The following is a 13,934-nucleotide window of genomic DNA, read 5'->3' on the forward strand; positions in this document are numbered from 1 at the left end:
TCTTCTGAATGTAGATTATAAGATTTTCTCGAAAATTTTAGCTAATAGACTTATGACTGTGCTGAATCAATTGATACATATGGATCAAACTGGTTTTATAACTGGAAGATATATGAAAAATAATGTTAGACAAATTATTAATTTAATAGAATATTTGGATAAGAACAACCAGATCTCTGCAGGATTGATATTTTTAAATGCTGAAAAAGCTTTTGATCAGTTAAATTGGCAATTTATGTTAAGATTGATTGAGGAAATGAATTTTGGAGATAAAATTTTACAGGCTCTTCGAGCCATTTATCAAAAACAAACGGTGCAACTTATAGTTAATGGAGGTTTATCAGAGGTATTTCCAATTGAAAAGGGCACTAGACAGGGTTGTCCATTGTCGCCTTTGCTGTTTGTTTTAACCTTGGAAATTTTGTTGATTAAAATTCATGATTCACCTAATATAAAAGGAATAGAAATCAATAAAAATGATTATAAACTAAGGGTTTTTGCAGATGATTTGGTTGTTACTTTGTCTCAACCAACTTATTCTGTATTGGAGTTGCTACAATTGATAAATCAGTTTCGACAAGTTTCAGGTTTTAAGATCAACAACAATAAGACTAAAATATTGTCAAAAAACATGACTAACTCGGATAAGGAGATTTTAGTTAGACTGACAGGTTTCGAGGTTGTTAATAAGGTAAAATATCTGGTGGTTATCTTATCTGCTTCCAATGCAAAACTGTATAAAAATAATTATGAAAGGCTGTGGTTTAAAATACAAAAGGATTTAGAGAATTGGAAAAAGTTGCAATTGTCTCTATTGGGGAGAATAGCAGCGATTAAAATGAATGTCTTGCCAAAGTTTTTTTTTCTATTTCAAATGATACCTATTTTAAAGAAAGAAGCAAATCTAGATGAATGGCAGAAAGGTATCAATAAATTTGTTTGGGCAGGGGAAAAACCAAGAGTGAAACTTAAAATTATACAAGATATACGAGAGAGAGGTGGACTCAAGGTACCGAATTTGAAATTGTATTATGATGCTGTGGTTTTAACATTAATTAGTGATTGGGTTAATTTAACAAATGTTAGATATACTCCTTTTGGAGGGGTGGGATTTATTATATGGATGGCATGCCTATTTAATTTATAAGAATAAAGTTGACAGGGTTTTTAAGTATCATATTTTAAGAACTTCTTTATTTCGGGTTTGGAAGAAATATTATAGAATTGATTCAAGAATTCCATTATGGGCTATTCCATGGCATGCAATAGAAGGAATAAGGAAAGGAGTTAAGATGGATAAGATTTCTTATATACAATTACTTAAGTGGGATGGTAAAAATTGGCAATTAAAATCCATAGATGAATTAGCACAAGAAAACATTAATTATTCATGGTTTCAGTACAGGCAATTATTGGAAAGGTGGAAGATAGATTATAAAGTGGGTTTGCTTAGAGAGGATGACAACTTGCTAAAACAAATTAGAGATCAAAGCCGAACCCACATAAAAAGAATTTATGGTGTATTAGTGGAATTGGACTCCGAAGTAGAATTAGTTAAAGATTGTATGGTTAAATGGGCTCAAAATTTTGATGAACTGATTTTATTAGATACATGGGAGACTATTTGGGTGAGGAATGTTAAATTTACACAAGCGCAAAATTTACGGGAAAATTTCTATAAAATGTTTTATAGATGGCACCTTGAGCCACAAAAAATGTCTCATATGTATTCAAATTTGCAGCCTAAATGTTGGAGATGTGGTTGCTTGGATGCAACGTATTATCATATCTGGTGGTCATGTAAAAGTATAAAAGCCTTTTGCATTAAGATATGGTGGAATATTCAAAGAATTTTTAAAAGAAGGATAAAATTTACCCCACAACTGTTTTTGTTGGGTATTGTTTCTGATTGTGATGACATGGAGATTATTTTAATGTTAAATTTAATTACAGCGGCAAGGTTGTTAATAGGGCAATATTGGAAGAAGGAATCTTTGCCTACTTTGCAAGAATGGTTTTTTAAAGTTTCTTACTTAGCTGAAATGGCAAAAATTTCGGCTTTCTTGAAAGATCAATCGCAAGAGAAGTATCTCTTGGTGTGGAAAAGATGGATAAATTTTATACAATATAAGTATGATATAAGAAAATATCATTTAGCTTTTGAATAATTTATATTTAAAGTTTAAGATTTTTTGTGGTTTTTTATTATTATTATTATTATTAATTTTTTTTCTCTTTCTGTTTTTTATACATAATGGAGTTAAAGTATTTAATAATTAGTTTACTGAATGTAATTATATTTGTTTAAGGTTTTTTTGGGTTTAAAAGTTTTTTTTTCTTTTAAGTTCTAGTTAACCCTGTATTCAGCTCTGGGAAGAATGGGGGAGGGTTTTGGGGTGGGTTGGGAGGGATTGGGGAAGGGGTTTTTATTGTAAAATTTTAAAAATTTATAATAAAAAATAATAATAATAATAAAAAAAACAATATAGATTAACATATGTACTGTAACACACTGCACATGAGACTATATCTGTGCTTGGTTTGGAAATGATATCTTGTCTTCTCTCTTGAATATCTTACCATATTATCCCCTTTGGGTCCTTCCCTATATGGATGAATTGTTTTGTTCCCCACCCTGCATAGTTATTTTAATAAATATATTTTATGCAATATTAATTTACAGTATTTTGTTACTTATTTTAACACTTTTTATTATAAATTGCTTTAAGATATGATTACTTTGGACAAAATTATGTTAAATGCATTTTTATGACCCTGTAATTCCTTAATTTGGAGTAGAGCCAGGGCAACTAGATGGAGCTGAGCATTTACTGGCCAGATGGCCTTCCTGACACCATGCAGTTTGCGGGAAATATTTTTTCTTTGCACCCTAGGAGAGAAACATCTACCACTACCTAGGATTGAATTTTCAACCTTCTGAATGGGATGCAAATGTTTTCACCACACTGCTCTTATGGTAGATAAAAAAAAAATATTATTTTTTTTAAATCGTATTTTTGTGCACTTATGTAAAATACATAGGTGGACAAAACTATGATTTTTGCCTTTTATAGTCCGAAAGAAAATTGAATCCTTTAAGATCTAGTTTGAAAATAAATCAGGTCAGGTTTGATTCACTGGGAAAGTTCACACAAAAGAATGTAGGTAATCTAAAACAGGATACAAAAGAGTGGTTAGTCCTGCTATACAGGTTTGCTAAGCATTTGTGTGTGTATTTTTAGGTGTATTGTTTCTGTCTTAGAAATGATGAATCTCCTGTTTCACTTTAAACAATATTGTTCTGGTTCACTTTGTGTAAATGAAAGAACTGAGCTGCAAAACTCTGAAATCTCATGTGGCTTAAAATCATATGTTTACCTCTTAAGAGCTAAGCCCCATAAACTCAATTACTTTTAGCAGATAATATATATTGCACTGTCAAATATTGTGTTTATGAAATCTAACTCATTTGGCAAAGATCCCATGGAAGGATTAGAAGAACTGCATGTTGAAATAGCTAAATATTTCTTTTTACCTCTTTAGTTAATTAAATTAGTATAATTCAGTTTAATGTTATGCCTACCATAACACAGATTTAATTAAGAAAATGGAAATATATATTTGTCATAGGCAGAAGTTAAAGTTGGGCATACTACTTCATCACTATTACATTAATCATAAGGGAAGCAACAGTATAAAAGACAAGGAACCTACATGAGAAACATACATTTAGGCAAGAAAAACCAAATGCACAAGTACAGCATAGGTGGCACCATGCTCAATAGTAGTAACTGTGAGAGGGACCTCGGAGTCCTAGTAGACAATCACCTAAATATGAGCCAGCAGTGTGCTGCAGTTGCCAAAAAGGCCAACACAGTGCTAGGCTGCATCAACAGAGGGATAGAATCAAGATCACGTGAAGTATTAATACCACTCTTCAATGCCTTGGTAAGGCCACACTTGGAATACTGCATCCAGTTTTGGTCACCACTATGTAAAAAAGATGTTGAGACTCTATAAAGAGTACAGAGAAGAGCAACAAAGATGATTAGGGGACTGGAGGCTAAAACATATAAGGAACGGTTGCTAGAATTGGGTATGTCTAGTTTAACGAAGAGAAGGACAAGGGGGACATGATAGCAGTATTCCAATATCTCAGGGGCTGCCATAAAGAAGAGGGAATTAAGCTATTTTCCAAAGCACCTGAAGGCAGGACAAGAAGCAATGGGTGGAAACTAATCAAGGAGAGAAGCAACCTATAACTAAGGAGAAACTTCCTGACAGTGAGAACAATTAATCAGTGTAACAGCTTGCCTCCAGAAGCAGTAAATGCTCCAACACTGGAAGTTTTTAAGAAGAGACTGGACAGCCATTTGTCCGAAATGGTGTAGGGTTTCCTGCCCGAGCAGGGGGTTGGACTAGATGACCTCCAAGGTCCCTTCCAACTTTACTATTATTATTATTATTATTATTATTATTATTATTATTATTATTATTATTATTATTATTATTATTATTATTATTATTTACTTTCTGAAGAACAATATGAATTTCTCATCATGTGATATAGATAGATTTACTATTAGCAGTTTGTCAAAAATGTGCCTGAAACACAAGATTATGATTTGTATTTCATTTCCATTTTTCCTGTTTCAGAATGATGATTTTTTTTAAACCTGTTCTTACTAATCTATTTCCTCTGCATACATTTTGATCCTCAGGAGGCTGACAAGATAAATGTGACTGAAAGTAACTGCACTTTCAGAAATATGTAAATTTTGGATGGAGAAACAGCTGTATGTTAAAAACTCAATCATTATAAAAAGTGAGTTCATTGTGTAACTACCTGCTTGGAAGATCCAGGGAAGAAATCAAACATCAACAGAGAAGCTAATGTATGTGTGAAGAACATCTCATATTCTATCACTAGCATGTCCAGATAGAATTAAAAAAAAAATTATGCCTGTGATCCCAGGAAGTAACTGGCAGTTAACATAAAAGGGTTTCCTAAATGAATTGGGGAACTGATTAATGAAGATGGGCCTCCTTCTATAAGTAAAGATCTAGGAGCACATAAGTGTTCTACCCTCTCTTGAATACACAGAAGAACAACTACTTGATAAACTAAAATATCAAAACAAAAATGAATTAATATGGTTTTTCTCCTACCACTAAATGTTACTGCTCTTTTGCATCTTCCTGAATGAAGACAAATGAAGAAAGCTGAAAGCCTTCTGAATTGTTCTTCCTCCCTTTTCCTATTATTTTTAATAAAGGAAAGTAAATCTAATTAAAAGTCTATTTATCTTACTGAAATAGTTTTTTGTCTCTTTTTTCTCTGTCTGTGCATACTTATGTACATTCACAGAATGTGTATTTCAGGGTTAGTTATAGAGGTTTTATTTTTGGCAATAACATCAAAATAAATTTCCAGAGTGTTCTGGAATGTTGCTGTTTTTTTTTTCAGCTTTCCAGTTTAGTTTCTTACTGGTCTTTAATCCAAGTGTAATCAGATCCAATTTGTGCTTATCTTTCATGGACAGCCAAATGTGCCGAAGTACAAAGGAGCATCCAACTGCCTTTGTGGGATGCTGGTCATAGATTGAGTTAAGGCATGTAAAACCAACTACTGTCCCCAGAAAATAGTGGACTGTCCTTTGGTCAATGTCTTCAAGCTGAAGCTAGCCAGTATGTTAATTGAGATTCCTTCAGCATATAAATTAGATTCTAATCTCAATAGCCATTTCCAACTCTATGATTTCACATTTTCTATACACGATTGACAACATTTAACCCAGTTATGAAGGGATGATTCAGACATCCTGGATAAGATCGTATCTTATTTATATGTACACAAAGTGTAATGCAGTCTCCCAAGTGAAACTATTTGTTTGAATGAGGAATTGTGCCAAATGACAAAATGATAAGCATATATATAGTCATTTCATAAAACAGAATGTGCATATTCCTGCCCATTAACAAGTGGCATTCAATTATGGCAAAGAGAAAGAAAAAAGATGTAACTTATTAAGTGAAGTTTCGTCTAGGGCAGTCTTTCTTAATCTATTTACCATAGAAGAACCCTTGAAATAATTTTTAGGCCCTAGCAAATGAATTGCAGCATGTCAAAATTTCCACAGTTGCAAGCATTAACATCATGTAGTGCATGAATTTCTAAATATATATTTTTAATTACAATATCTAAGATTCCATAGAAGCCCAGTTGGCCTTGAAATTAAAAAATCTCATTTTTCTAAGAGTCTTAGAAAAGACCCTTAAAGCTTGTTATTTAAAACCTATAGCCAGCTGCCACATTTGCAACCAACATGTTAAAATAATGTCTTTTTCTATTCTTTTTCCATATATTCTTGGGGTTGTGTTGGCTTTGTGATTTGGGCTAGTTTACATACATTGATTTTAATATAGCAATCAGGCTATGCTATAATTTTTGAAAATTAATATTTAACAAAAGCATGGCTATAAATTTGCATATATGACAAAAACAGCATATAAGTCTAACACAATACTTCTATAAATCCATAGAAAATTGTATCTAATCACTTGCCCCACATAAGGTCCATTTAAGATTTTCCAACACCAAATTTATTAAAGCCCATTTAAGATTTCCCAGCAACAAAAATAATATGTGATGAACATATATTAATTTTTGCCAATCCAGAGCAACCAATTCCTCAAAAAATAATAAATCATCTCAGGAACATTAGGAATCATTGGATTAGGAATAATAATTTCCCTGCTCAAGTTACATCCTAATTTTATGCATAATGGGATAATGCTTATATTAGATCTAATAATATATATATATATAACCTTCAAATAGAATGGTTTTGCATTTTACAGAATTCTTCTTAGGATGATAGAATGGATGGCTTTCTGTTGCTGGCCTGTTTGCATCCACATACAAATAACAACAACAACTAAGTTGGAAGGGACCTCGGAGGTCTTCTAGTCCAACCCCCTACTCAGGCAGGAAACCCTATACCATTTCAGATAAATGGTTGTCCAGTCTCTTCTTAAAAACTTCCACTGTTTGAGCATTCACAACTTCTGGAGGCAGATTGCTCCACTGATTAATTGTTCTGTCAGGAAATTTCTCCCTAGTTCTTGGTTGTTTCTCTCTTTGATTAGTTTCCATCCATTGCTTCTTGTCCTGCCTTCAGGTGCTTGGAGAATAGATTGACTCCCTCTTCTTTGTGGCAGCCCCTAAGATATTGGAACACTACTATCATGTCACCCCTCGTCCTTCTCTTCATTAAACTAGACATACCCAATTCCAGCAACCATTCCTTATATGTTTTAGCCTCCAGTCCCCTAATCATCTTTGTTGCTCTTCTTTGTACTCTTTCTAAAGTCTCATTATTTATTTATTTATGAGACTTATATACCGCTTATACCGCTTACCGCTTATCTTTTTTACATCGTGGTGACCAAAACTGGATGCAGTATTTCAAGTGTGGCCTTACCAAGGCATTATAAAGAGATATTAACACTTCACATGATCTTGATTCTATCCCTCTGTTAATGCAGCCTAGAACTGTGTTGGCTTTTTTTGGCAGCTGCAGTACACTGCTGACTCATATTTAAGTGATTGTCCACTAATACTCCGAGATCCCTCTCACAGTTACTACTATTGAATGAGGTACCCATCTATACTGTACCTGTGCATCTGGTGTTTCTTGCCTAAATGTAGAACTTTACTTTTTTCACCACTGCATTTCATTTTGTTAGATAGCACCCAATGTTCAAGTCTGTCAAGATCCTTCTTTATCTTAAGCCTATCTTCTGGAGTCTTGGCTATTCCTGCCAGCTTGGTGTCCTCTGCAAATTTGATGAGTTTCCCATCTATCACCTCATCTATCCCTCAAGTACACAAGTTATTTTGTATTTAGCATCTATAAAGGCATATAGCAAATCTGCAAGCTTGTATTCTAATAGTTGATCCTAATAAAATTAAGAACATAACTATTGCAGTCTGTTGATGTGATTAAAGCACCAGTCTAGAAGCTGGGAGAGCATGAGTTCTAGTTCCATCATAGGCACAAAGCCAGCTGAGTGATCTTGAGCTACTCTCTTTCTCTCAGCTCTAGGAGGCAATGGCAAACCACTTTTGAAATCTTGGTGAGAAACTGCAGGGGCTTGTCCAGAGAGTTGCCAGGAGTCAATACTGAATCAAAAGCACCAAAAAGCATGTTCTGTGTCTTTTATATATTGTTTATATATTGTTTTTGAAAACCTAATGCATATTTACTTAAGAGGTTACATCAAGGAAGCAAAACAGGACATAATTCCAGGTAAGGGAGAACCAGAAAAAGGTACTTGGAAAAGGTGCTTCATCCTGCTTGAAAAATTCATGGAGCTGTACCTACTCTTTCCTGAAAAATAGCTGCTGTAACTAGAAATGCTAAAAACTTAAGATGTTATTTACCCTCTCCCCATGGAGATTCTCAACCCTAAATGTTTTGGCTGCCTGTTTTGTTTTCCCATCAACTTTGTGGTCAGAGTGAGCCATGAAAAAACGGTCACCTCTTCCCATGACAAGCTGCTCTCACCTCCTCTTTCTCCCCTTGGGGAAATAAGAGTCTTCCACCAGCACTTCTCTCCCTCCTGCACCCTTCAGAGCGTGAGAACCAGGCAAAGCAATGGCCTGGAGAGAGTCCCACAGCAGAAGCAGACTCACTTCTCAGCTCCACCAGGCATGAAACAAGGAGGAGGAAGAGCCTACGGAAAACTTTCACCCCACTTCCTGATAAGAAACAAGGAAGCAGAGCCAGTTCCAGTGGGGAAATGACAGTGGTTTTCTATGCACACATTTGGCCCTGAGGTTTTTCAGGTAAAACTGAAGCCCACATGGCTTCTACTTACTTGATGTCTTCCCAGATTTCAGGGCCGTAATTCCGAATCACCAGCAGCTCCAGGGCGTGATTGACAAAACCATACTGTGAAAGATAAAAGCCAGGAAAAATCTTTCATGGCTAGAAGGCTTTGGAATACTTAAGAGTAGCAAAGGGCAAGAGGGAAAAGATGGGTGGAAACCGGAGAAAAATCCAAGTTGGGTTCAAAATAAGCAAGAGACTAGGTAGGAAAGCTGACAACTGTCCCTTCACCTACTCCAAGTATTTAATACTTATTCAAGACAAAATTGAATGACCCACTGAAGGCGGAGCTATTGCACAGAAGGGGAGAGGGAAGGGAAATGCGAGAGACAATCCGGACTGGGACGGATAGGAGGGAGCAGGGTGGGCCGCTGCATCGCTCCGCTTGCACTCCTTTTTTCCTTCGGAGCTCTTCTCTTCCTATCGTCCCCCCATCTCCCACCTCAGCACCGCGCATCTTTTCCTTCCCCACCTCTACTGCTAAAGACGAACCAGCACCCTCTGACGGGCCCTTGGAAGCGTCGCATTCACACTCACCATCGCGTCTGCAGTCTACCCTTCCCCGGCTTGGCGGGATACCGTTCCAGCAATGGCTTAGCGAAGCAAATGCTGAAGAAGAGCAGGCAAGCAGCAGTTCGGCGCGACAGCCGCCCACGCGGGCACCCTCTGATTGTCACCGGACCGTAGCCAATCGCAAGATCAGCCAACAGGGTGACTTCCAATCAGAAGCAGAGGAGGAATTTGGGTACTCTTCTGGGTCCGGGCGGGGGACGAGAGAGGCCGGGGGAGGAAAATTGATTAGAGGGCAGGAGAATGCGGGCTGATGTACATAAAGCTGGCAAAGGCGTGAATCCCTCGATTGTGGGGGGGGGGGGAGAAGAAGATGCGAAACCTCGCATTATAAGTGTTCACGTGTGATGCCCCTAATGCGGTGAGAGCAGGATCTTCTCTGTTTCGCACATTCATACCGCTTTCTCCAGCAATATTAGATGATGCCCGGTCGCCTTAGTTACCAGTTTGCTTTTTTTCTGATTAATATAGAGATGTACCTTTCTAGAAATGGATTTTTTCAATCTTATAGGGAAACTATCTCTGTTATATTTCACTGCCTTAGCTTACTTGAATGAATAGAGTCAATTCTATCCATGATTTCATCTCCAGGAAGTACAGTATACACATTCTTGTAATCTGTTACATTTTTTTTATTTATTAAATTTGATGGCCGCCCATTTCGCCACAAGGACATTTTGTGTAGCTTCCAAGATTAAAATAAAGCCATAAATATATGAATAAATAGATAAAATTACATTAAAATTAAAAATGCAAGTTATAACTAAAGATGGGGAAGAAGAGGGGAGAATGAGGGATAGGGGAAAACTGCTATTAATTGATCAACTGCTAGTGTGAAATTTCCCCATTGGAGCCCCAAGCCAACTGGCAGAGCCAGATCTTCAGGCTTTTGCGAAAGTCTAGTTCTCCAATCCAGGTCTCCAACAAGCTCAGGGATGCTGCTTCTTGATCCTTAGATATTCTGTCCCCTCAAGAACTGGACATTACAGATTGTCCCTTACAGTCTTTTTCAGTTCATTTCAGCTGCCAATTGACAACAAAGATGTGGATTCTGTTGTAGTTTAGACCTTATTAATAATTGCATATGGAAGAGCCAATCTGACAGCACTCAACTGAAATTATAATTACAGCTGAATGACCAGGATTAATAATATTAGCATAGACTGTTCCCAAAGGAAATGGAAAAATGCTGTGATTATTTACCAAATTGTTTCATGATTAAAATGAACATTAAACAGGGGGGGGATAAAAACCATAACATTTTCCAAAATTATATATGTACATAGATGGGAAGCATTAAAACAAGGATAAGGGATATGAACCACTTCATTACTGAATTACAACTTTTTCAACCATCATGGATTATGGTGAGGAATATTGGTAACTATAATAGAACAATATTTTGAAGCCTACAGTTTCCCCACCCACTAGAATGCTAAATATTTCAAAAATATTTCTTAAGGTCTCATTTAAAATGTTTCTTTCTGCCCTCCCCAGGTCTTCTGAGATCCATTTTAAAATTGCAGTAATGTACTGTACTATACTGTCTTGCAAAAGGCATTAGAAATTGTTGATGATATATTGAAAAATTGTATGAAATAAATTGGCAGAAATAAATCAAGAAATGACATTGGTGCCTTCTATTTTTTGGAAATAACTGATAAAGATATGGAGTACAATGATTCAAAGCAATAGTGTAAATTCAGAGGTATGTTAATATTGGATTTTTAATTATACTGTGATTATTAACATCTATGAAGTAGAAAAGGAGAAACTGTAATGTATTAGATATGCTTTGGTGATGATGCAAAATTAGCCCTTAGCAGAATTATTCAAGTTTCTCATTATCTAAATTTATTACATTTTATTGCAAATTATGGTTCAATTCAAATCACTCCCTTCCAATTTTCAGGTTATTGGTAAGTAAAATGAAATATGAATCCAAATTCTCACTGCACCTAGGTTGCAATTGACTAGAAATAAGCGATTTGATTAAAAATCTGTAAAACAGCCAAACTACACATCCAGTATAAAACAATGACATCTAATCAAAGAAAATTTTATTATGATCAGTTTGTTGTTGGAATATAAGATAATCAAATGATTTTGCCAGGCTGATTCACAATTTACAGATTACTGCATTCATTTTCTATATTTATAACCTACACTTTTCTGCTTCATCTGAACTTTTCTCATACTGAATTTATAAAATGTGATATGTGAACTTATGAATTTATTTCAAGGATTTTGATGTGTTTCTTTCTCATGGGCCTATATTTATAAAAACAGGGAGAAAACAGAACTACTCAATTCATTTTTTGCATCTGTATTTACACAAAGGGGGAAAAAAGGCCAACCTATCAAAAACAGTACCGTAAAAAACAGATTAGAAACACAAGTTAAGATAGGCAATAAAATGGTAAGTGAGCACCTGTCCACCCTAGATCAGTTCAAATCACCAGGACCAGATGGTGTACCCCAAGGTTCTGAAGGAACTGGCAGATGTGATCTTAGAACCACTGAACTATGTCTTTCAAAGATCCTGGAGCACTGGGGAACTACCAGAGGACTGGAAAAGAGCTGATGTAGTTCCCATCTTCAAAAAAGGGGAAAAAATGGATGCAGGAAACTACAGACCTATCAGCCTGACCTTAATACCTGGGAAGATCTTGGAATCAAGCAACGAATCAGCAAACACCTTAAGGCAAATAAAGTCATTACCAAAAGCCAACATGGATTTGTCAAAAACAGATCATGCCAGACAACTCTTATTGCATTCTTTGACCAGGTGACAAAATTAGTGGACCAGAGGAATGTTGTGGATATAATTTACTTGGACTTCAATAAGGCATTTGATAAAGTAGACCACAACCTACTACTTGATAAAAAAAATATGGGTTAGACAGCATCACCACCAGATGGATTCATAGCTCGCTGACTGGCTGTACTCAGCATGTGGTCCTCAATGGAACTGCATCTACCTGGAGGGAAATCTGTAGTGGGGTGCCCCAGGGCTCTGTTCTGGGCCTAGTGCTCTTCAACATCTTCATCAATGATTTGGATGAGGGGATGGGAAACTCATCAAATTTGCAGATGACACCAAGCTGGCAGCAATAGCCAACACTCCAGAAGATAGGCTTAAGTTAAAGAAGGATCTTGACAGACTTGAACATTGGACACTATCTAACAAAATGAAATTCAATGGTGAAAAAAATAAGGTTCTATATTTAGGCAAGAAAATCCAAATACCACATATAGGTGGTATCTTGCTCAATAATAGCAACTGTGAGAGGGATCTCGGAGTCCTAGTGGACAGTCACTTAAATATGAGCCAGCAGTGTGCTGCAGCTGCCAAAAAAAGCCAACACAGTGGGTAGGCTGCATTAACAGAGGGATAGAATCAAGATCATGTGAAGTGTTAATACCACTTTACAATGCCTTGGTAAGGCCACACTTGGAATACTGCATCCAGTTTTGGTCACCACGATGTAAAAAAGACACTGAGACTCTGGAAAGAGTACAGAGAAGAGCAACAAAGATGATTAGGGGACTGGAGGCTAAAACATGTAAGTAACGGTTACTGGAATTGGGTATGTCTAGTTCAGGGGTGTCAAACTGCCAGCTCGCATGCCGGATGCATCATATCGAAACCGCACCCACTCCATTGCCGGTAATGGCAAAAAAGTCACAATACGTCATGACATGTCACGTGACATTGCGAATTTGACACCCCTGGTCTAGTTTAATGAAGAGAAGGACGAGGAGTGACATGATAGCAGTGTTCCAATATTTCACATAGAAGAGGGAATCAACTATTTTCCAAAGCACCTGAAGACAGGACAAGAAGCAATGGATGAACACTAATCAAGGAGGGAAGCAACCTAGAACTAAGGAGAATTTTCCTGACAGTTAGAACAATTAATCAGTGGAACAACCTGCCTCCAGAAGCTGTGAATGCTCCAACACTGGAAGTTTTTAAGAAGAGACTGGACAGCATTTTTCTGAAATGGTATAGGGTTTCCTGCAGAGGGTTGGACTAAATGACCTCCAACGTCCCTTCCAACATTATTATATTATTATTATTTGTTCATAAAAATCTCTGCACTGTCAAGACAACTCTCTCTCTCTCTTTCTCTGTGTGTGTTAGTGTGTCAGTCTCTCCATTCATCCACATAAATTGATTCTTAAGTCTACAGGAAATTCATTATAGAAAAAGAATATGGGGGGAGGAGTTCTTTTGATATCAGTATTCCCATCCCTCAAAATGGCACAACTCCATTTTCTCTAGACATCTTCAACTGACTAGACTAAATTAACCTGAAACAATCGGACAATCTGGATTTTAATGCTATATACCAGGGGTCCCCAACCTATGGGCCGCAGCCCACTACCGGCCGGAGCCTCCTGGCCAGCGGGCCATGGAAATGGCTGTACTCCCTCCACTTGTGTTAGCACCTGTGGCCCCACTTG

General features: G+C 36.6%; 1 protein-coding gene across 1 annotated transcript in view; it reads right to left on the minus strand.

Moving 5' to 3' along the window:
- GUCY1B1 (guanylate cyclase 1 soluble subunit beta 1) overlaps positions 1-9,614 on the minus strand; it is a 95,024-nt gene extending 85,410 nt beyond the window's left edge. Inside the window, exons 1-2 of the mRNA XM_039360888.1 lie at positions 9,432-9,614; positions 8,884-8,957 (exon numbers count right to left, since the gene is read on the minus strand). Coding sequence (XP_039216822.1) covers positions 8,884-8,957; positions 9,432-9,434 — 77 coding nt within the window. The 5' untranslated portion in view covers positions 9,435-9,614. The remainder of the gene's footprint in view (positions 1-8,883; positions 8,958-9,431) is intronic.
- Positions 9,615-13,934: the final 4,320 nt, after the last annotated feature.

The sequence above is a fragment of the Crotalus tigris genome, unplaced genomic scaffold (genome assembly GCF_016545835.1).
Source record: "Crotalus tigris isolate CLP2741 ecotype Arizona unplaced genomic scaffold, ASM1654583v1 scf7180000019175.1090142, whole genome shotgun sequence".
NCBI classification, from domain to species: domain Eukaryota; kingdom Metazoa; phylum Chordata; class Lepidosauria; order Squamata; family Viperidae; genus Crotalus; species Crotalus tigris.